Raw genomic sequence first — 22,656 nt, 5'->3', positions numbered from 1 at the left:
TAGAACTAGAACTCTTACACTCTTTTAAATAACTAACAATCATGGAGCCTGACGTTCCGCTCAGTGAGGGCCACTGGTCACCCTGTCCTGCTCTGCCTGCCCACTCTGGGCACACCCCTCCCCGTTCCGCTGCTCCAGCCACACCGTCTAGCCCCACAGGGCCTTGCTGGAGATGATGCCCGCAGCCCAGCCTTACCTCAATCCCAGCCGCCATGACGGTGGCTCTGGCCCAGTGTCGGCCAGAACAAGCCAGGCTGGCACCCGCTGTTCCTGGATGACCTTAAGGAGCACACGTGCTGACACTGCCTTTTTTCTTTTTTAAAACAGATGCTTTTTTTTAGATTTGTTTATTTATTTATTGAAAAGAGGATATACAGAGAGGAGGAGAGACTGAGAGGAAGATCTTCTGTTAGAGTATTGGTATAATGTTACTATGTTAAAATGTTAAGAATATTAGTGTTAGGTGATATTAGGCCCTTTTGGGTGAGAAGCCACTACTTCGCTAGGTCAGAAGGCGCCTGAACTGTGGGAAAGCTCTACTTTAGTGATAAATCTGTCTCCCTTGTTTCTTTATCTACCATCTAACCCAGGTACAGAAAGGCATGGGCACAGTTCCCCCGGCCCCAGGGACGGGAGGAGCCATAAAAGACTGGAGGAGCCATAAAGACAAGGGTGTCAGGATGGGATGAGCCGTAAATAATAAGTGTGGGAATGTAAACAATAAGTGTGGGAACGTAAATAATGAGTGTGAGAATGGAACAGATTGCTTGCACCTAAATTTGTTACTTTTGAGTTGACTTTGATATATGTTACAGCCAAGACGGGGTATATAATCTCCAGCCTTATGTTAAGTCGGGGTCTGATCTGCTTGGCTGGCCTGTGTGCCCCAAGCACGATCTGACCCCAGCATGCTGGCACAATAAACTCTGTTTGCTTTTCGCATTACCAGAGAGACTCTGTTGTTTTCTGGGGGCTGACTAGCTCGCACCTAATGTCCGGGGGGAGTTCCGGCCCGGACTCTAACATTTCCATCCGATGATTCATTCCCCAAATGACTGCAATGGCCAGTGCTGTGCCGATCCGAAGCTGGGAGCCTGGAGCTCTTCTGGGTCTCCCACACGGGTGCAGGATCCCAAGGCTTCTGGGCCGTCCCCCACTGCTTTCTCAGGCCACAAGCAGGGAGCTGGATGGGAAGTGGAGTGGCCTGGGACACACACTGGTGTCCATATAGGATCCCAGTGGGTTCAAGGCAAGGAGTTTAGCCACTAGGCTACCTCGCCAGGCCCAATGTCTTCTTTTTTCAATTGAAAAAGATTCTAGTTTTTGTATTTATTGGAAAGGCAGAAGTAGAGAGAGATCTTCCATCTGTTGGTTCATTCCAAATGTCCCCACTGACCAGGACTGAGCTGTCATCTGTGTCTCCTGTGTGGGTGCAGGGCCTGAGCACCACGATGGGAAGTAGTCTTTGGGACTCTGGGAATGATGGCACAGCTTAACCTGCTGTTCCCGGCCACGACCCACTGCAACTGTGTCACCAGCTCCACCCTGCCAGGTCTCCTGGGAGCCACATTTCCTCCCTGGGGGCCCTTGCTGACTTCCAGGGTGAACCTGTTACCCTGGGCTGAGCAGTGCCCGGCAGGGCCAGGGTCCAGCAGGTCAGCTCCCAGGCAGCTGCAGGAGCGGAGAAGATCCAGCCTGGGGGAGGGATGCTGGGTCTGTGCGGTGGGTGTGGAGGACACAAGGTGTGAAGAGAACTGTTCCATTGCAGGCAGGGCCGCAGGGAATGTCCCGCTGCACGGCAGGGCCCGGGTGTCTCTGCATCCACCTGAAGGCAGCTCCAGCCCTCTGCGTGGACACCGGACAACCCCACTGAGATTGCTGTAATCTGTTCAGGCATTGTCTGCCACTGCGGAGTTAATGTTTACTACCAGTGAGCTTGGAAGTTGATGCTGCTGATAATGTCACAAAGGGGCCTTTTACTGTCCTTGCTGTCCCGGCTGCCCCCATCGGCCATGTGCTAATCAAGGGCTGAGTCCCTGGATTGGTGGGATTCTATCGGAAGAGTGCTTTCCCTGTTTGATCTTTACTTAGGTCCCTCCCCCTGTGATGCACTTCCTCCCTTAACTGATTCAAGATTCAGTTGTAGAATGAGGATTGTGGTAGGAATGTGTTACTGATTGGTATGCACCATCTATTGAGAACTTCCTGACCACAGGGTAGGATGGATAACATCCTGCTTTAAGGTGAAACAAACGGCAGAATTATCCTTAGAAACACCTACTTGACCGTGACGTAAAGAGTCTGTGAGTTTGTGACTGCTTCTGTATGAATAAAGGGGACAGCTTTCTCGCATTGTCCGCTATGATCCTGGAATTTTGGTCCGTTTTGTTCCTCTTTGTGCCTCATCCACGCACCCTCGTGAGTCCTGAACTCGGCTGCAGCTGGTCTCTGGCAGTGGCCACTGCAGGTAGGATCTTGCAGGAGCGCCTGGGGTGGTGTGAGCAAAGGCCTGGGGAACAGGGCTGACAAGTGACCGGGTGGGCCAGGGATGAATCCCAGAGGACATCGGAGTCTGCCTGGGCACTTCACTGTGGGTGTGGACAGTCCCCCAACACAGGCCCGCGAAGCTTTGAGCAAGAACCTGGACAAGTCCTGCAGCCTGCGTGGTCCGGAAGTGGGCGGCCTGCCCCAGGTGAGTGTGGGACTCGAACCCGCGGCTTCAGGGAGCGCGGCCGGGCGCCGTGCGGGGCCACCCCGGGCCGCCAGGGGGCGCTGCGGCTCCGCGGGGCGGGGCGCGCGGCGCGTGCGCGCGTGCGCACTGGGCTCTGCCGGCGTCCTGGCGCAGCGTGCGGCGCGGACATGTGGCGAGCGGTGAGGCCCGGGAGCGGCCGGGGCTGCGCTGTGCCGGGCCGGGGCCGCGCTCCATCCCGCCGGGGCTGCGCTGGGCCGGGCCGGGCCGGGGCCGCGCTCCTTCCCGCCGGGGCTGCGCTGTGCCGGGCCGGGCCGGGGCCGCGCTCCTTCCCGCCGGGGCTGCGCTGGACCGGGCCGGGCCGGGGGCGGGGGCTGGGCCCGGCCGTGCTGCAGCGGCGCCCCTGCCCGGTGCAGGGCCGGCCTGGGCGTCTGGGCGGAGCGGGAGGCCTGCGACGGGCAGCCGTGCAGGGGTGGGAGGCGCCCCGGGTGAGGCTGCTGCAGTGGTCGTGAGCCGGTGACCGCAGCAGAGCTGGCTCCTCCCGGAGTAGTGCGTGCTGCGATGCCCAAGCCTTGCGGGACCGAGCCGGGCTCCCGCCTCGCGTGGACACACTCAACGTTGTTTGTGACCTGTAGAATTTGCTGGACAACATGTGGCACACACTGCTGGGGTTCCACGCACAACACCAGGGCCATAGTGGCTGGAAGGGCGCTGGCTGAGGGCACGGCAGTGATGTCCCAGAGAAGATGGTGGGTGGGGTAGCCCAGTGGCGTGAAGGCATTTGTGTGGGGGCAGCTCCATGATGTGAAGGCTCGTGGGGCAGTCCTGTTGAGTGAGGGCGTGGGTCAGTCCCGTGGAGTGAGGGCGCGTGGGGCAGTCCGTGGAGTGAGGGCGCGTGGATCAGTCCCGTGGAGTGAGGGTGTGGGTCAGTCCCGTGGAGTGAGGGCGCGTGGGGCAGTCCCGTGGTGTGAGGGTGTGGGTCAGTCCCGTGGAGTGAGGGCGCGTGGGGCAGTCCGTGGAGTGAGGGCGCGTGGATCAGTCCCGTGGAGTGAGGGCGCGTGGGCAGTCCCGTGGTATGAGCGCGTGGGTCAGTCCCGTGGAGTGAGGGCGTGGGGCAGTCCCGTGGTGTGAGGGCGTGGTCAGTCCCGTGGAGTGAGGGCGCGTGGGCAGTCCCGTGGAGTGAGGGCGCGTGGGTCAGTCCCGTGGAGTGAGCGCATGGGTCAGTTCCGTGGAGTGAGGGCGTGTGGGTCAGTCCCGTGGAGTGAGGGTGCGTGGGCAGTCCCGTGGAGTGAGGGCGTGGGTCAGTTCCGTGGAGTGAGGGCGCGTGGGTCAGTCCCGTGGAGTGAGGGTGCGTGGGCAGTCCCGTGGAGTGAGGGTGCGTGGGTCAGTCCCGTGGAGTGAGGGCGTTTGGGCAGTCCTGTGGTGTGAGGGCGCGTGGGTCAGTCCCGTGGAGTGAGGGCGCGTGGGTCAGTCCCGTGGAGTGAGGGCGCGTGGGCAGTCCCGTGGTGTGAGGGTGCGTGGGCAGTCCCGTGGCGTGAGGGCGTGGGGCAGTCCCGTGGCGTGAGGGCGTGGGCAGTCCTGTAATTGTTCACCTGTTGTCTGCTCCTGAGAAGTGCCCACCCCGAGTGGGCTCACACACAGTGGTTGGTAGAGGGCCCTGTGCACCTGACGACTGGGGACGGGCCTGGGGTGGCCTGCGGGCCTTCCCTGCCGTCCATGGTTCCCTGCTGAGCCCATGGCGTCAGGACAGCCCCTGGATCTGCTGCCCCAGACCGTGTCCCCCGTTTGGGGTCAAATGAGGTCTTCAGTTGGGGTGCCTGTGACCTGGCCCAGCTTCTCCGACACCCGCATGCTCCCTCCGAGTCCATGACCCCGGGGTCAGTTGCAACCACTCCTGCCGTGACCTTCTAAGACTTCTTTACTTGAAATTCAGAGTTACAGACAGGGAGGGAGAAGGAGACCCAGCTGCTGGTCACTCCCCAAGTGGCTGCAACGGCCAGGACTGTGCCAGGCCGGAGCCTGGCGCTTCGGGGAGACCACAGGCCCCCGGCACTTCCTCTGCTGTTTCCCCAGGAGCATTAGCAGGGAGCTGGACTGGAGCAGAGCAGCCCACAGGGGATGGAGGTCGCCCTGCTGCGCTCCAGCCCCTGCTCGCTCTCGCAAGGATGTAGAGTGATCAGGGACCCTCTGCATGAGGCTGCGACAATCAGGGCCGGGCCAGCAGGTGCGCAGGAGTGCGGGTCAGCTGTGGGCAGCAGGAGCCCAGGTCCTTGGGCCGGGCTGGGTGCTGGGTTCCGTTGGAGGCTGCAGGTGCCCTGGTGTCTGCATTCCGCATCTTGGTGGGAAACCACAGGCCAGTGCTTGAATGGCCCCCTGGACGGGCAGGTTCTCGTGGGACACTGAGGCAGCAGGGGAATGGTGGCAGTTCCCACTGGGGACCCTGGCCTCCATGTTAGACGTGGCCTTGTCTACACCCAGCTCTGCCTGCTGTCCAGCGTCCCTGCAGGTTGGGTTCCTGTCAGCTGCTCCACTTCCCATCCAGCTCCCTGCCTGTGGCCTGGGAAAGCAGTGGAGGACAGCCCAAAGCCTTGGGACCCTGCACCTGCCTGGGAGATCCAGAGGAGGCTCCTGGCTCCAGGCTTCAGATGGCTCAGCTCCAGCTGTTCAGTCACTTGGGAGTGAATCAATGGACAGAAGATCTTCCTCTCTGCATATCTGCCTCTCCAATTAAAAGAAAAAAAAAAATCTTTAAAAGAAAAGCAGCCGAAGTAGCTCAGGAGGACGCTGCTGGCCACATGCAGGGCTGTGCTGCCAGGACACCCTGGGCCTGGAGAGGGACGCAGCCACGGGAGGCGGCAGGCGCCCTGGAAGGCTTGTCCCGAGTCCACTGTCTCCCAGCACGCTTTGGAAGCTGGCCCTGCTGCACTGCCTCCTGCAGGAGAGCCTGTCTTTGGTGCTGCCAGCTGTCCCCTCTCCCACAAAGTCTGCTCCAGCATCTGGTCCCTGTGTGTGGGGCTTGGTGGGCATGTGTGTGTGCACAGGGCTGAGTGGGAAGCCCAGGCTGGAGCTCTGGGGACACCTGGCTGGCCATGGCCACTGTTGCCGGCTTTGACCCTGAACGGCCCGGCCGGGTGGCTGCCCCTCCCTGCACCTGCCCCCACTTCCCCTTGGGACCTGACGCTGCGTATGGCCTTGCAGTCTCTGGGACAGAAGGTCATGGCCTGTAGACACCTCAGGGGGCATGCAAGGCACGTGCTTGGGTCGCAGAGCGCACACCTGTCCCTGGCTTGGTCGCAGCACCCATGGGTGCCCTCTCTGGTTTGCTGAAGAACTTACAGTCAGTGGTTGTGGCTGAGAAACTTGTCTTTTAAAAAAGACTTACTTACTGGGCCTGGTGCGATGGCATAGTGGCTAAGGTCCTCACCTTGCAAGCGCCAGGATCCCATATGGGTGCTGGTTCTAATCCTGGCGGCCCCACTTCCCAGAACCCTGGGAAAGCAGTCGAGGACGGCCCAAAGCCTTGGAACCTGCACCCACGTGGGAGACCTGGAAGAAGCTCGCTCCTGGCTTTTGATCGGCACAGCACCGGCCGTTGTGGTCACTTGAGGAGTGAACCATCAGATGGAGGGTCTTCCTCTCTGTCTCTCCTCCTCTCTGTATATCTGATTTTGCAATAAAAATAAATAAATCTTTAAAAAAAAATAGATTTATTTACTTGAAAGGCAGTTTCAGAGAGAGATCTCCCAGATGGCTGCAGTAGCTGGAGCTGAGCTCTTGGTAGTCAGAAGCTCCCCAGGGCCCGGGCACGTGTGGTGGCCTCTGCTGCTCTCCCAGGCCATTAGCAGGGAGCTGGATGGGAAGTGGAGCAGCTGGGACAGGAAGTAGTGGCCATGTGGAATCGTGATGCTGGTGGCGGGGGTCAGCCTTAGCCTTGGCCCGGGCTAGAAATGTTGAGCTTTCCTCACTTGCTGGGTGTGCAAGACAGCAGAGGCAGGTGGCATCTGCGGGATCCCTGCCTCCCAAGTGCGTGCCAGGAGGCTGCTGCCTCCAGGCTGTGCCCGAGTGGGGAGCCAGCGCGGGGGCCTGTGTGTGAGCCTGTAGCTGAGCCGCCCTGGCCTCCGTGTCCGACAGGCCTGGCTGCCCACTCAAAGCCCTGGCTCTCTTGCAGCTACGACTCTGCCATTGCCGTGCCACCGTGCCGCGGGACAGGGGTAAGCCCTTGCCAGCACCTGGCCTCCCCCAGAGGAACCTCCGGAGCCTGCCGGCAAGGTAAGGGGAGTCCAGGAGGGACTGGAAGCAAACAGTGCCAGCGTGGACCCCTGGGACAGCCTGCAGCAGGGAGCCTCAGGCTGCTCCCCGCACAACCAGGGCCACCTTCTGTGCCCACTGGCCTCCAGCAGCCCTGGATGTCCCCGCAGGGCCCGGAGGCCACCTGTGTCTCTGTGGAGGAAGGCGCTGATGGCCACTGCCACGGTGGTGCCCCTGCTGCTCGGCAGCTACTACCTCATCGCCGAGCCACGCGAGAGGCGGCGCATGCGGCTCGTGCTGGATGGCATTGGGCGCTTTGGCAGGTGGGCAGCTTGTGGCCTCATGGGAGTAGGTCAGGAGGGTGTTCTGAGGGGGTGTCCCGAGGAGGGGGTACCCTTACAGGGGGTTGTCCTGAGGAGGGGTGTCGTACTCTGACGCCCTCCCTGGTCTTCCCATGCCCGGCCCAGGGCTCAGCCATCCTCCCATGTGCCCAGTGTGGTATGCCCTGTGTCAGCTAGGAGGGCACGTGCTGTGTGTCCTGCATGTGGCCTCGGGAGCAGAACCCAGCAGCCCACAGACAGCTGCAGCACCTCCCCTGGAACGCCGTGGCCACACGGCCCCTGGGGTATCTCCAGCAGCTATATCTCCCTCCTGCCTGTGCACTGGCTGTTCTCATGGCATGTGGAGGAGGGGTGTGACTGCTGAGAACCAGGCCAGAGTGCCAGCCTGCTGGCTGGCAGCCATGGGTGCCAAGGCCACAGTGTGCAGCCTCCCCAGCTTCCGGGGTGCCCAAGAGCCTCTGCCCACAGGTCCCTGAGGATCGGCTTGCACATCTCCCTGGACTACTGGTGGTGCACACACGTCATCCTGCGAGGGGTGGACGAGGTGTGTTCCCGGGGCCTGGGCTTGTGGGGAGCTCAGTGGGGCCGGCAGTGCTGGGGGAACCCCATCCTCTCCCTGTGGTCAGAACAGCCCCAGCTATGTGGAAGCGATGTCAGCGTGTCACCAGCGGGCGGCGGACGCGCTAGTGGAGGGTGCCATCCACAATGGGGGCCTCTACGTGAAGCTGGGCCAGGGGTTGTGCGCCTTCAACCACCTGCTACCGCCCGAGTACATCCGGACCCTGCGCGTGCTGGAGGACAGGGCCCTGAAGCGCGGCTTCCGGGAGGTGGGTCCCTGTGGGGGCGGGGCCAGCGGCCAGCAGGGCCCGGCTGACCGGAGCACGTGATGAGCAGGTGGAGGAGCTGTTTCTGGAGGATTTCCAGGCCCTGCCCAGCGAGCTCTTCCAAGAGTTCGACCACCAACCCATGGCAGCTGCCAGCCTGGCCCAGGTGCACCGCGCCAAGCTGCATGATGGCACAGCTGTGGCTGTCAAGGTGCGTGGGGCTGTGAGCTGGGGCTGTCAAGGTGCGGGAGGCCGTTTGGCCAGGCCCTGAGCCACCCGCATCCACAGGTGCAGTACATTGACCTGCAGGACCGGTTTGAGGGGGACGTGCACACACTGGAGCTGCTGCTGCGGCTTGTGGAGCTCATGCACCCCAGCTTCGGCTTCAGCTGGGTGTTGCAGGTGCCAAGCCAGACCCTTCCCACGTGGCGGGGGAGGGCGGCTGGCCCTCTACCCTGACCCCTGACGGCCTGTGTGGGGCCCCCAAGGACCTGAAGGGAACCCTGGCCCAGGAGTTGGACTTTGAGAATGAGGGTCGCAACGCAGAGCGCTGTGCCCGCGAGCTGCAGCACTTCCGCTACATCGTGGTCCCCCGCGTGCACTGGGACAAGTCCAGCAAGGTGGGTTGGGCCTGCCCCCACATGGGCTGGGGTCCCTGGGAGCCCCACTCAGCATCTACTGCTCCCCCAGCGTGTGCTGACGGCCGACTTCTGTGAGGGCTGCAAGGTGAACGACCTGGAAGCCATTGAACGCCAGGGGCTGGCGGTGGGCGATGTGAGTGCCAGGCGGGGGCTGGCGGTGGGCGATGTGAGTGCCGGGCGGGGGCGGGCGGTGGGAGACCTGAGTGCCAGGCGGGGGCTGGGGCAGCTGCAGGCCCTCAAGTACCTGCCCATCCCAGATAGCAGAGAAGCTAACCCGGGCCTTCGCCGAGCAGGTCTTTTACAGTGGCTTCATCCACTCGGACCCCCACCCTGGAAACGGTAGGAGCCCCTAGTCCCCAGGGCGGGCGTGGGCCTGGGCGGGTGTGGCTGACTTCTGTCCCCCTAGTGCTGGTGCGGAAGGGCACGGACGGGACGGCGGAATTGGTGCTGCTGGACCACGGTCTCTACCAGTTCCTGGATGAGAAGTAAGCCCGGTAGGGGTGGGCAGGCTGGTCCTGGGCCCCTGTCCTGGGCTCTGGGTTCATGGCCAGGCCCCTGCAGGGACCGCTCTGCCCTGTGCCAGCTGTGGCGAGCCATCATTCTGAGAGATGAAGCAGGCATGAAGGCGCACGCAGCCGCCCTGGGGGTGCAAGGTGAGGGCAGCAGGGGGTCTCCCGAAGGGCAGGCTGTGTCTCCAGGAGCCCCAGCCCAGCTGCCTCTGTCCCCCCCAGATTACCTGCTATTCGCGGAAGTACTCATGCAGCGGCCAGTGCGGCTGGGGCAGCTGTGGGCCTCCCACCTGCTCAGCCGCCAGGAGGCCGCCTACATGCAGGCCATGGCGCAGGAGCACTTTGAGCGCATCATGGCCGTGCTGCGGGCACTGCCGCGGCCCATGCTGCTTGTGCTACGCAACATCAACACCGTGCGTGCCATCCACACTGCCCTGGGCAGCCCCGTGGACCGCTACTTCCTCATGGCCAAGAGGTACTGGCAGGCACCCCTGGGTGGGCGGCACGGGACGGGCAGCTGGCCTCACACCCGTGTCTGACAGCGCCGTCCAGGCCTGGAGCCGCCTGGCCAGCAACACCTCCCAGGGCCTCCATGGCAGCCTCCTGCGCAACATCAAGGTCTTGTGGGCAGTGCTCAAGTTCGAGGTGGCCCTGAGGTAGGTCAGTGGGGAACGGGGAGGGCTGCTGGGTGCTGGACAGGCCTGTGCCCACCAGCCCCTGACCTCTCCCTGGCCCACAGGCTGGAGACGCTGGCCATGCGGCTCACCACCCTCGTGATCCGTGCCCTGGTGCACCTGGGCCTCATGCCCCCCGTCCAAGACCTCTACCCGTACTTGGAGACCTAACTCCAGGCCCGGCACCCACACAACTGCCCAGCCTGGGCCCACTGCACTGACCTGCAGCCCTGGACCCTGCACTGGGGTGGGACAGCCTGGGCAAGCAATGACCACACATCTCAAGTCAACACATTTGTCCTTGTGTTTTTTTGTACAAAAGGGGAGGGAGGCAGTGCAGGAGGCTAGAAGTGGGCAGTGACACGGTCCGTCTCCAGCAGGTCATCCAGGATCTAGGGGCAAGGCCAAGTGGTCAGGGGGGCTGGGCCTGGGCAGGGGCGGGGGCAGGCGGGTCTGGGCACTCACAATATCGGGCGTGGTGCCGATCTTCTTGGCCAGCTCGCCGCGCTCCATGGTGCTGAGGTACAGGTAGCGGTTTAGCAGTTCTCCGTCCAGCACGTTGCGCACTGCGTTCTGCAGGGTGCGCCGGTCCACATGCAGCATGCTAGACACACACGGCGTGGGGTCAGGGCCCGGCCCATTAGGGAGCAGGACCATCTGAGGGGGGCTGGTGCTCACCGGAAGGCGCGGGGGTTAAGGCCAGCATGGTGGGGCAGCATGGTGGTCAGCGCGTTCTGTAGCATCAGCAGCCGCCGGTAGGTCTTCTCCTGCATGGGCAGCAGCAGCCCGATGCCGCCATCCAGCGTGGCTGCGGGGGAGGGTATGTGAGCCGGGCTGAGCACTGGTCCCCCACCCGTGGCCCCCCGCCCGTGGCCCCACCGCCAGGCACTCACCAAACCATGTGATGTGCTTGTTCTCCCACACGACCGACTTCTTGCTGGGCCCTTCGGCGCCCCGGCACGGTGTCCTCCAGAAGGTGTTGACGTGGGCGCCCACATGGAAATCCGCCCGGCGCAGGAGGCGCATGCCACCAAAGCTCTCCTTGGCTGGCCAGAGAAACCGCGGTCACTGCCTGCCCAGCTCCCCCCAGGCAGGGCCACGGGAGCCACTCACCTTCTGGCAGGTACATGTACACCATGAGGTTGCGGTCTCGGTCTGACACTGCGGGGTGGGCACAGGGTCAGCTGCGGGGCCCAACCTGCCCCTGCTCCGCCCAAGGCCCTGGCACTCACCGAGGAAACCCAGCTGTGCGTTGTCCACCATGAAGTCGACACTGTACACCTCTAGGGGCTTGGCATCCTGTGGGGCAGGGAGCAGAGGGGTCAGGGCCCGAGGGGCCGAGGCTGCTGGGGGCCCAAGGCGGCACACACCCGTGACACGAGGCTCAACGTCTTGCTGTCCTCCTGGTAGCGCAGCAGGGAGATGCTCTTCATGACATCGGCCGCCAGGATGAAGTTCTTGACGCTGATCATCTGGTGGATGTAGAGCTGTGTGTCGATGAAGGCCATGCCCGTCAGCTCGCTGGCCCGAAGGCTCCACAGGAAGATCTGGGGGGGGGGGCAGAAGGGTTAGTGGCATGGGCTGGGCACAGAGGAGGGACGTCGAGGTGGGCACAGAGGAGGGAAGGCAGGCACACACCTTCTGACCAATGGCAGATACCAGGTGACCATTGCAGTGGCACAGGGCAGTCACAGGCCCCTTCTGCTCCTTCTCATAAAGGACCTTGAACTTATTCTTGGTCAGGGGCTGGCCTGGCTCAGGCACCACCTCGATCACGTCCATGATGAGGATCTGACAGGGCGGGGACAGTGAGGCGCTGTCCAGGGCGCTGTGCACAGGGTTCCTGGGGGCCGGGGGCCACGCCCGCACCTTACCCGTCCTCGGCACGTGACTTCCTCGCCCTGCATGAGGCAGGTCCCGGCGGCCACGTAGCCCTTGAGGCCCGACACAGTCTCCTCGCTGCGCAGCGACACGGTCTTCATGCACGTCACGTGCTCCCAGTCCTCCAGCTCAATCCTGGGAGAGGCCGGGGGTCAGCAGCCAGGCCAGCTGCCCGGAGGGCTCCCTGCCCTGCTCCCCGCCCTGCTCCCCCAGACCCAGGCTCACCTGGCGTTGGGAATGGCCTCCCAGCTGACCGGGGAGATGAGCTGGATGGAGAAGGCCTCCTGCTGGGGGTGCACGTAGCGGTCATCTGCGGGAGCGGGGTACGGTCAAGGGGCAGCTCTGGCCGACAGGCGGACCAGATGCTGGCCCTGTGTGGGACACACCTCTCTCAATAGTCTCAAACTCCTTCTCCTCGCCCGTCATGCGTGGGATGCGGGTGCACGGCGTGTTGGTGCTGGTGGCCACTGCATACACCTGGGGACCAGGGAGTCGCCTCAGAGACCAGGTCGGCAGGCTCCTGGGAGAGGCCAGGCCGTGGCATGGTACAGACCTTGGACTCGACGTGGTAAGCCACGTAGTGGGCGGTGCAGCGCAAGGGGATCTTCCTGACGGGCCAGGGGGCGTCGTAGGACAGATAGGCAGGCAGGACGCTGATCCTCAGCTCGCCCTGGGGGCAGGGTGCTCAGCTCAGGGCCACAGAGCCCCTCCACCCAGCACCCACCGCCTGGGACCCTCACTGGGAGGCCCCACTACCTGTCTGTTGAAGTAAAGGAACCCACGGGGGCAGTTGACATTGTGGAAGGGCGCAAAGGAGTCAATGGGGCCGTCGATGCCCATGGGGTGCAGCCGCAGAGCCCCCCGGGCAGTCACCAGGAGCCAGTGTGGCGAGGGGCCGCAGATGAACACCTGCAGGGCAGGCGCGGTGAGGGCTGTGCCCGACAGGCTCACCCCACTGCACAGGAGATGCCCACCTACCCCCGAGTAGCCGTAAATGTCTTCGAAGTAGCGGAAGCGCGCCACGCGGCCCCGGGCCCCGGCTCCCTCCTCGGGGCTGACACCCTCAGCCTTCTTCTTGGACGGCTTGGCCTTCTTCTCCCGGAAGTTGATGTTGTGGGGCACCTGGGGACAGTCGCCGTGAGCGTGGGTCCCACAGATGCCTGGACCAGCCCTCCGCACCCAGTGGCCCTCAGTCCCTGGCACCTTCTTGAAGCGGACTTTGAGATTGCCCTGGCTCAGTTGTGAGTCGTGGGGGAAGGCCTCATAGATGAGCAGCTCCTGGTCCACGTGCACCTAAGGGAGGGACGGGGAGGGAGCACTCAGCAGCAGGTAGGGCCTGCTCTGGGGAGGGAGCACTCAGCAGCAGGTAGGGCCTGCTCTGGGGAGGGAGCACTCACCAGCAGGTAGGGCCTGCTCTGGCGGCTGCCCAGTGCAACAAGCAGCACCTCCTTGACAAGGGGCAGCTCTCCTTGGCGCGTGGCCTCCTCCTTGCGGGCCTCACCCTGTGTGCTAGGCTGTCCTGAGGAGCTGTCCACCAGCACCCGCTGCCCCACAGGAAAGTTCTTCACCAGGAATACCAGTCGCCAGTCAGGCAGCTGATAGATCTGGGGGAGGCAGCAGCCCATGAGGGAGAGTGAGGCTGTAATATGTAAGGTACAAGAACCCCCACCCCTCAGAGCCCTCACCCCATAGAGCCCACACCCCACAGAATACCCACCCCACAGAGCCCTCACCCCTCAGAGCCCTCACCCCACAGAGCCCTCACCCCACAGAGCCCTCACCCCACAGAGCCCACACCCCACAGAGCCCACACCCCACAGAGCCCTCACCCCACAGAGCCCACACCCCACAGAGCCCTCACCCCTCAGAGCCCACACCCCATAGAGCCCACACCCCACAGAATACCCACCCCACAGAGCCCTCACCCCTCAGAGCCCTCACCCCACAGAGCCCTCACCCCACAGAGCCCCCACCCCACAGAGCCCACACCCAACAGAGCCCACACCCCACAGAGCCCTCACCCCACAGAGCCCACACCCCACAGAGCCCTCACCCCTCAGAGCCCACACCCCATAGAGCCCACACCCCACAGAATACCCACCCCACAGAGCCCTCACCCCTCAGAGCCCTCACCCCACAGAGCCCTCACCCCTCAGAGCCCACACCCCACAGAGCCCTCACCCCACAGAGCCCTCACCCCACAGAGCCCTCACCCCCTCAGAGCCCACACCCCTCAGAGCCCTCACCCCTCAGAGCCCACACCCCACAGAGCCCCCACCCCCTCAGAGCCCACACCCCACAGAGCCCCCACCCCTCAGAGCCCCCACCCCACAGAGCCCACACCCCATAGAGCCCTCACCCCACAGAGCCCTCACCCCACGGAGCCCTCACCCCACGGAACCCCCACCCCACAGAGCCCCCACCCCACGGAACCCCCACCCCACAGAGCCCACACCCCACAGAGACCTCACCCCACAGAGCCCTCACCCCTCAGAGACCTCACCCCACAGAGCCCTCACCCCACGGAGCCCTCACCCCACAGAGCCCCCACCCCACAGAGCCCACACCCCACAGAGCCCTCACCCCACAGAGCCCTCACCCCACAGAGCCCTCACCCCACGGAACCCCCACCCCACAGAGCCCTCACCCCTCAGAGCCCTCACCCCATAGAGCCCCCACTCCAGAGCTCCCAGCCATGGTTCACCCACCTCCATGGTGCCGTTTTCCCGCACCAGCAGACACCAGTGGGTGGGCTCTGCCCGAAAGGGTGCAGGGTCGCGGTCGGCTGGGGGCTGGCTGCTCCTGCGGGCCTCCTCCTTGCTCGGGCTGAAGAGTGCGCCAGAGTCCCCGTACAGCATCTCCTCCTCGTCGTCCACTGTGGGGCTGTGGGCACAGACGGGTCACAGGCCTGCCCGGGGACCTGCTGCCCCAGCGCCATGCCCCACGCACCTGGTCTCCACGCCCAGGCCCTCGGCCTCCAGGTTGCTCCGGCCCCCAACATCATCGCGGGCCCCGCCCAGGCGGCTCTCCGTGGTGAACATGCCACTGACGTCACGGTACAGGCACAGTGTGATCACCTTGGACTGCTGCGAGGGACAGGTGGCAGACTGGGCTCAGCATTGTGGGGTGAGGGCGTACGGGGGCACAGATCAGGCTCAACCCTGGGGGACAGGGTGGCCTACATGGTGCAGCGGGGGCTTGTGCAACGCCAGGCGGTGGTGGCGGCCACCATACGAGTCAGTCTTGAGCAGAAACATGGTGACGTGACCCTCAGCGCTCATGATGACCACATAGGGGTCGGCCACGGCACACTGCACGATGGGGGCACCCAGGTCCACGGGGATGAAGTGCAGCTGGTTCACTGGAGATACAGGTGGGCACTGGGTAAGGTCGGGCAGCCCAGGGTCCGCGCCCCCAACCTCCAGCCCCCACCAGGCCCACTCCCCTACCTCCTTCCAGCAGGCGGATACCCAGCGGGGACACTTGGACGATGTAGCGATTGTCCCCAATGTTTCCAGCAAAGACAGTAGGGCCCTGAGTGGCAAAGCCACTCGTGTCTAGCTCCATGATCTCCTGGCCGGTCTGTAGGATCTGGGGGTGACAGAGCGCTGCACCCCAACATCCTGCCCAACTACAATCTGGGGGTCACAGTATCAGCTGTCCCCCAACCCACAGGGGACTCTCTTTTCTGCAGGTCCTGGGGGTCACAGTGCCCTGCCCCTCACCATGGTGGAGTCCTCCCGGCTCAGGATGAGGAAGCCGTGCCGACGGCTGTCATCTTCAGCCTCAGGGGTACCCGTCTCCTGCTCTGTGCTCTCCCCCTTGGGCGTGTCCTCCTGTGAGGGTACAAGAGCAGCAGGGCGGTCAAGGGCGGCCAGCATGGGCAACATGAGCTGCCCAGCCTCCCCCACTCACCCACCTCCTCCCTGTGTGCCGGTGCGACCACCGTCCACATGTCATAGCAGCCAGGGAGCTCGAAGGTCGTCACCACCTGGGGCCGGATGCTCTTCTGCAAGCAGAGGGGACGGTCAGCCCGCCGGCACCGGATCTCCCCGGAACCCGCCCCCCGCGCCCCACACACCTGCAGCACCGACAGTGCCCCATTCTTCCCATAACCGGAGCACACCACGATCTCCAGGTCCGGCTCAGGGCTGTTCTGAAACTGAGCAGGGCAAGCGTGAGGCCCAGTCCCACCTGGGGGACCTAGCCACCCTCACTGTGCACAGCAAGGTCTGCCACCCCGACCCCAGGCACCTCTTCAGAGAGGAAGGCAGGCTCGCCCATGGCAGCATTTGCACAGGGCCCAATGTTGAGGATGCTGTCGCACACCTGGGGACACACAGGAAGTCAGGTGGGCTGACTGGGAGGGACCCCCCCCACACCGTCAGCCCTGAATTCACCTCAAATGAGTAGGTGGCCAGCTGCGTGCCTGACTGGGCCTCGCTGCCATAAACCTCAATCTCGTCCACCTCGTCCTGTGGCACGGACTTGCTCCCTGTAACACACACAGGCCGAGCTTAGCCCTGGGCCGCACCTGGACTCAGCTGTGCAGCCACACCCTCAGCTCCTCGCCTGGGGAGCCACATCCCTCCCAGCCCCTCACCTGACCAGCCCACGGTGGTGTCCACCCGCTTCTTCTTGGAGGGTGGCTCTTCCTGTGGGGCAGTAGGGTGGTGAGTGGTCTGCAGCAGCCTGCAGGAGCGGGAGGGCCCCCCAGGCTCAGGCACCCACCTTGTCAGCCACATCACGGACAGCACTGGCAGGTGGCTCCTGCAGTTTCTCCGTGTACTTGAGGAGGAGGGAGTTGCCCAGGCGCGAGCCCAGGAACAGGTACCCAGGTTCCATGGTGACCATCTGAAGGGGAGACCAAGTCAGGGTAGGGCTGTGCCAGCCCAGAGCCTCCCCTGCAACCCAACTCACACTGGTGGTGAGGACGCTAGCTGCCGCCTTGTCAAAGTGGAAGGCTCGGACGCTGCGCATGCCGTCGGTGACCAGGGTCAGTACATAGCTGAGTGGAGAGGGCAGTAAGAAATGGGTGGGGGCCCATGGGCAGGGCAGAGTATGCGTGCTCAGAGTGCAGGGCAGGGTGGGTACTGAGAAAGAAAAGGGCAGGGGTGGGTACTGAGAGTGGGCAAGGCAGGGGTGGGTTCTGAGAGTGGACAGGGCAGGGGTGGGTGCTAAGAGAGGACAGGGCAGGGATGGGTACTGAGAGTGGGCAGGGCAGGGGTGGGTGCTGAGAGGACAGGGCAGGGATGGGTACTGAGAGTGGGCAGGGCAGAGTGGGCAATGAGAGGACAGGGCAGTATGTGCGTACTGAGAGTGGGCAGGGCAGGGGTGTGTACTGAGAGTGGGCAGGGCAGGGGTGCGTACTAAGAGTGGGCAGGGCAGGGGTGGGTACTGAGAGAGGAAAGGGCAGGGGTGGGTACTGAGTGGGCAGGGCAGGGGTGGGTGCTGAGAGAGGGCAGGGATGGGTACTGAGAGTGGGCAGAGCAGGGGCGGGCACTGAGAGAGGGCAGGGCAGGGGTGGGCACTGAGAGTGGGCAGGGACTCACATCTCGCCGCCTTTGAGGGAGATGACCATCTTGTCGTAGGAGATGAAGGCGGCCTGTGCACAGTCCAGGGTGATGCGCACGCCCTCCTGGGTGCCTGTTGGGGGAAGTGAGCCAAGGCAGATCCCTACCCGCTTGGCCATCCCGCCCCTAGGTGCCCCCACACTCACGCAGGGGGAAGGCCGTGGTGCCTGCAGTGAGACTGTTGAGGGCAACGCCATATGGAGGCACGCTCTGGTTCAGGTACAGCAGTGAGTTCACCGCGAAGATCACCACCCCACCTATGGGAGGCCAAGCTGTTGGGCGGGGCTCAAGGGCACCCCTGCTCAGGACCAGTCTCCTGCCACGGCAGAGCCCTCACCTATGGGCTTGGGCACGGCCAGGGCCTGGGTGCAGTCGAAGGGGAGGCTGGTGAGGGACCAGATGACAGGGTGCACCTTCTGCGTGATGTTGAGCGAGATGGCCACGATGGAGCAGGTGTCCTGCCTTACAGCCACACGCCTGGGGGGCAGGCGGGTCAGCAGGGCGAGGGCCAGTTCTCCCACCCAGCCCGCCCTCCCCAGCTGCACAGGCCCAGGGCTAAACTAGGCCGTGGTCTGGCCTCTCAAGCAGCACCCCCCACCCCCGCCCAGGCAGGCCCGCCCTCTCGGCAGCACTGCCTCTCCCCACCCCAGGCTGCCGGCCCTGGGCTCACCCGGGCCAGGTCTGGTTGGGCTCGAACAGGATGAGCAGGGTGGGCTCATAGTAGCCATGCAGGAACTGCAGGTCCACGATGTTGAGCAGCTTCTCATCGAGTGCCCGCACATCAATGATGTAGCTTGGCAGGAAGCTGGACCTCTGCCTGCGGGGTCAGGGGTTTAGAGAGGGTCCCCACGCATCACCCCCCAGCCCTGAGCAGTCGCTGGCACTCACCCTTCTCCCACGAGCCCCTCGTGCTCCTCAGCCAGGCTTTCCCTGCGGAAGGGAAGCACCACCAGCCGCGTGCCGTAGATGAGCATGGCAGCGCAGCGCCCGTCAGGGTCCACGCGCACATGGGGCGTGTGCACGTTCTGCACGAACCCATCCTGTGGGGGCGGAGGTCATGAGGGCTGGGACCTGGAGGGGGCAGAGGGGTACTGGACAGTGGGCAGAGGGGCACAGGGTCCTACCCGTAGCTCGGGCTCCTCGAAGTAGTGCAACGACAGGGTCTTCAGGTCATGGGTGCCAGGGTCATACTCCACCACTGACAGCTGGGAGGCACAGCACTTGTGTGACCCACAGCACCAGCCACCCCCTCCGGGCCCCGCCCAACTCAGCGCTCACCTTAGCATCCTTGAAGCTGAGGAGCAGGGCATCACGTTTGGAGCCCGCCAGCTGCACACTGGCCATGGACATGACATTGCCAAAGAAGGAGAAGGAGGCCACCAGCTCCAGCCGCTCCCGGTGGGCCTTCCCGTCTGGGGAGGACCAGTGCATACAGGTCTCAGAGAGGCCTCGCCACTAACCCAGCCCTCAGCAGCATGAGACCCCCACACTCACCTGTGCTCCGGTCATTTTTGGTCAGAGCCTAGAGAGACACAGAAAACGACAGTGAGACCAGCCATCTTAAAGAACAGGGAGGACCGCCAGGGAGAGTCCATCCCATGCAGTCAGGCCCAAGGCCAAGTTCTGGGCACAGGGAGAGGCACGCTGGGTACAGCCACAGGCAGCAACAGCCCACAGAGCAGAGCAGCAGGACGGCCCCCTCCTCACTGACAGGGACCCCAGCCTCACACTGTCACAGCCCTTCTCACTGACAGGGACCCCAGCCCCACACTGTCACAGCCCCCCTCACTGACAGGGACCCCAGCCCCACACTGTCACAGCCCCCCTCACTGACAGGGACCCCAGCCCCACACTGTCACAGCCCCCCTTACTGACAGGGACCCCAGCCCCACACTGTCACAGCCCCCCTCACTGACAGGGACCCCAGCCTCACACTGTCACAGCCCCCCTCACTGACAGGGAACCCAGGCCCACACTGTCACAGCCCCCCTCACTGACAGGGACCCCCCAGCTCCTCTGTCAGGACAGCCCTCTGTGCCATAGCCGTGGTGATACCGCCTTCTTACCCTGAGGCAGCACGGGCCACCAACTAGCCCATGCTGCACTCCCGCACTTCCCACTCTGGCCCAGGCTGGCCCTGCTGCTGACACCAAGCACGCGGCTGCTCAGAAGCCCTTCCCTCTCACACCCCATCTTCCTAAAGACTCGCTGAGCCCAGCCTGCCATGGTCTCCCTCCCCACTTATCGTGCCAGGCGTTTCTGATGCACAGTGTCTGCAGCCAGGAAACATGTGCTGACGCTGCTCTCACTCGGCAGAAATAAGGTGTAATCTGCACAAGCGGACCTGGCAGTATGGTGGGGGACGCTGTGGCATGGTAGGCTAAGCTTCCTACTAATGCAGGTGCTGCCTCACGTAGCTGCAGCTCCGCTTCTCATCCAGCTGGGATCCCAATCAGGTGCCGTTCCATGTCCCAGCGGCTCCACTTCCCATCCAGCTCCCTGCTTGTGGCCTGGGAGAGCAGCTGAGGACGGCCCAAAGCCTTGGGACCCTGCACCCATGTGGGAGACCTAGACAAACCTACCTTTTCAATAAAAGTAGAAAAACTCTTTTAAAAAAATAAAAGTGGATTTGAATCTTCCAAAGCAGAAACTGTGAAGCCAGTTTCAAAATGTGGTTGGAGACGCCCTCAGCTGGTGTGCAATGGCCTGTTGGCCTATATAAGGGAGGGTCCACCCTCACACAGCCACAGCAGCCTGTGGGCCAAGCACGAGCAGCGGCTGGGCATCCACGCCGATGAAAGGCCCAGGGTCTCGCTGCCTCCCAGGCCGTGAACAGGGAGCTGGATGGAAGTTAAGCAGCGCGAAGGGCCCCGCGCAGCTCTGCCCACCCAGCCCTGGGCCTGCCTGTCCCGGGTGCCCACGCAGCCCTGGGCCTGCCGGTCCCCGGTGCTCACCCAGCCCTGCGCCTGCCTGTCCCGGGTGCCCACCCAGCCCTGGGCTTGCCTGTCCCGGGTGCCCACCCAGCCCTGGGCCTGCCGGTCCCCGGTGCCCACCCAGCCCTGGGCCTGCCTGTCCCGGGTGCGGTGCCCACCCAGCCCTGGGCCTGCCTGTCCCGGGTGCGGTGCCCACCCAGCCCTGGGCCTGCCTGTCCCGGGTGCGGTGCCCACCCAGCCCTGGGCCTGCCTGTCCCCGGTGCCCACCCAGCCCTGGGCCTGCCTGTCCCCGGTGCCCACCAAGGGATGCCCACCCCCCGCGCTCAGGCCGCACAGTGCCCTCCCCGCGCCCCCCGCCCCCCGCCCCGCGCCCACCTCGGCGTCGCGGTTCAGCCGGTACACGCACAGCTGCGACGTGCCGGCCACCACGAGGTTGCGCTCGCTGTGGCTGAAGAAGTTGCAGTACATGCAGAACTCGATGCCGGTGGGCGGGTGCGCCTGCTTGTACACCGCGTACATGGCGGCGGGCGGGAGGACGGCCGCGCGGCGCGACGCCCACACCTACCGTTGCCACCGCCGCACAGGGGGACTCGGCACGCCGGCGAACACGGCCCGGCCGCGCCCGGAAGCAGAGCGCCAAGGTTCCGCTGTCGCACCAAGGTTCCGCTTTCGCCGCGCCTGCGCAGAGGGAGCACCGCCCCTTTGGGCCGACAGCGGCTCCTGGCGGCCAGGTGTGCTGTGTTGGTGGCGGCTCTAGGATCCCCAACTAATCCCAACCCGAACCTCAACCCTAACCCAACACCAACATAACCCAACTCTAACCCGAAACCCAACCTCGACCCAACCCTAACACCAACCCCAACCTCAACCCTAACCCAAACCCAACTCTAACCCAAAACCCAACCTCGACCCAACCCAAACCCAACCCTAACCCCAACCCCACCCAACCCAAACGTGACACCAACCCCAGCGCAAACCCCAACCCCAAACCTAACCCTAACCCGAAACCCAACCTCGACCCAATCCTAATACCAACCCCAACCTCAACCCTAAGCCAATACCAACCCAAACCCAACCCTAACCCGAAACCCAACCTCAACCTCAACCCCAAACCTAACTCTAACACCAACCACAAACCCAACCCTAACCTGAAACCCAACCTCAAGCTCAACCCCAAACCCAACCCAACCCTAACCCAACCCTAATGCTCACCCCAACCCCAACGCTCACCCCAACTCTAACCCTAACCCAACATTAATTCCAACCCCAACCCCAACCCTAACCCAAGAGGAGGCATCTGGACTCAGAGGGTCACCCAAGACCAGGAGCCTGTGAAACCCTGACCACCATGGTGGAGCAAGGCACAGTTGTGGGTCAGTCTGGATGTACCCTGAGTCCCACAGAGAGCTCCAGTTAAAAGTGCAAAAAAAGGACCCGGCAAGGTAGCCTAGTAGCTAAAGTACTAACATTGAAAGTGCCGGGATCCCATATGGACACCAGTTCTTTTTTTTTTTTTCTAATTTTTAAAGATTTCTTTTTATTATTTTTTATTGGAAAGGCGGATATGAAGAGAGGAGAGACAGAGAGGAAGATCTTCCGTCCGATGATTCACTCCCCAAGTGAGCGCAACGGTCGATGCTATGCCCATCCCAAGCCAGGAGCCTCTTCCGGGTCTCCCACGCAGGTGCAGGGTCCCAAAGCCTTGGGCCGTCCTTGAATGCTTTCCTGGGCCAAAGGCAGAGACCTGGAAGGGAAGTGGGGCCGCTGGGATAGAACCGGCACCCATATGGTATCCTGGGCGTGAAAGGCAAGGACATTAACCACTGCGCCACCGCGCCGGGCCCTTCTCATTTTTATTTATTTATATTGCAAAGTCAGATATACAGAAAGGAGGAGAGACAGAGAGGAAGATTTCCCATCCAATTGTTCACTCCCGAAGTGACCACAACGGCCAGTGCATCGGCTCTATTTCCAGTTCAGCACTTCCCATCCAGCTCCCTGCTTGTGGCCTAGGAAAGCAGTGCAGGACGGCCCAAAGCCTAGGGAGCATGTGCCTGCGTACAGGCCTGGAAGAGGCTCCTGGCTCCTGGTTTTGAATCGGCACAGCGCCGGCTGTTGTGGCCACTTGGGGAGTGAGTCATCGGATGGAAGATTGTCCCATCCAGCAGGACAGTCAACGGGGGACGCAACCACCTAGGAGAGAATGAATGGGACAAGAGACACGAAGAATGGACAGCAAGACCGGATGTCTGATCAAGCTGTCAGTTTATTGATTTTAATTAAGGTTTTTATATTTTTCAGTAACTAAGGCTCAGGGAGGAAAGGAGAAATGGACGCAACCAT

General features: G+C 63.1%; 2 protein-coding genes across 3 annotated transcripts; one reads left to right on the top strand and one right to left on the bottom strand.

The window, feature by feature from the left end:
• The first annotated feature begins 2,841 nt into the window (after positions 1–2,841).
• ADCK5 (aarF domain containing kinase 5) lies at positions 2,842–10,216 on the top strand. Its single transcript, XM_040991622.1, has 15 exons — positions 2,842–2,871; positions 6,858–6,958; positions 7,108–7,260; positions 7,747–7,822; positions 7,905–8,105; positions 8,173–8,313; positions 8,391–8,504; positions 8,591–8,722; positions 8,793–8,876; positions 9,001–9,082; positions 9,150–9,228; positions 9,305–9,396; positions 9,475–9,727; positions 9,795–9,908; positions 9,992–10,216. The coding sequence occupies exons 1-15, from the start codon at positions 2,860–2,862 to the stop codon at positions 10,095–10,097; spliced, it is 1,740 nt and encodes a 579-aa protein (XP_040847556.1). The 5' UTR covers positions 2,842–2,859; the 3' UTR covers positions 10,098–10,216.
• Positions 10,217–10,218: 2 nt separating this feature from the next.
• On the bottom strand, positions 10,219–20,904 carry CPSF1 (cleavage and polyadenylation specific factor 1). 2 transcript variants are annotated; one of them, XM_040991620.1, is made up of 37 exons: positions 20,689–20,904; positions 18,875–18,902; positions 18,659–18,792; positions 18,505–18,585; positions 18,269–18,420; positions 18,051–18,197; positions 17,718–17,857; positions 17,527–17,637; positions 17,360–17,453; positions 16,728–16,815; positions 16,539–16,661; positions 16,404–16,462; positions 16,208–16,298; positions 16,062–16,136; positions 15,889–15,969; positions 15,727–15,816; positions 15,533–15,643; positions 15,257–15,398; positions 14,990–15,168; positions 14,757–14,893; positions 14,516–14,690; positions 13,205–13,411; positions 13,011–13,100; positions 12,786–12,929; positions 12,564–12,716; positions 12,361–12,477; positions 12,194–12,284; positions 12,033–12,117; positions 11,801–11,942; positions 11,565–11,717; positions 11,297–11,473; positions 11,159–11,225; positions 11,040–11,087; positions 10,820–10,972; positions 10,605–10,734; positions 10,392–10,530; positions 10,219–10,318 (listed from the first exon to the last, which is right to left on the bottom strand). In XM_040991620.1, the coding sequence occupies exons 1-37, from the start codon at positions 20,830–20,832 to the stop codon at positions 10,271–10,273; spliced, it is 4,326 nt and encodes a 1,441-aa protein (XP_040847554.1). In that variant the 5' UTR covers positions 20,833–20,904; the 3' UTR covers positions 10,219–10,270. The 2 variants fall into 2 exon arrangements, with proteins under 2 accessions (XP_040847554.1, XP_040847555.1); XM_040991621.1 differs by having other exon boundaries at positions 16,208–16,302; positions 16,411–16,462.
• Between the last annotated feature and the right edge of the window lie 1,752 nt (positions 20,905–22,656).

Source organism: Ochotona curzoniae, unplaced genomic scaffold, assembly GCF_017591425.1.
Source record: "Ochotona curzoniae isolate NIBS_2020 unplaced genomic scaffold, NIBS_Ocur_1.0 contig_65, whole genome shotgun sequence".
In the NCBI taxonomy this organism is placed as follows: domain Eukaryota; kingdom Metazoa; phylum Chordata; class Mammalia; order Lagomorpha; family Ochotonidae; genus Ochotona; species Ochotona curzoniae.
This window is presented reverse-complemented; position numbering and strand designations above follow the sequence as displayed.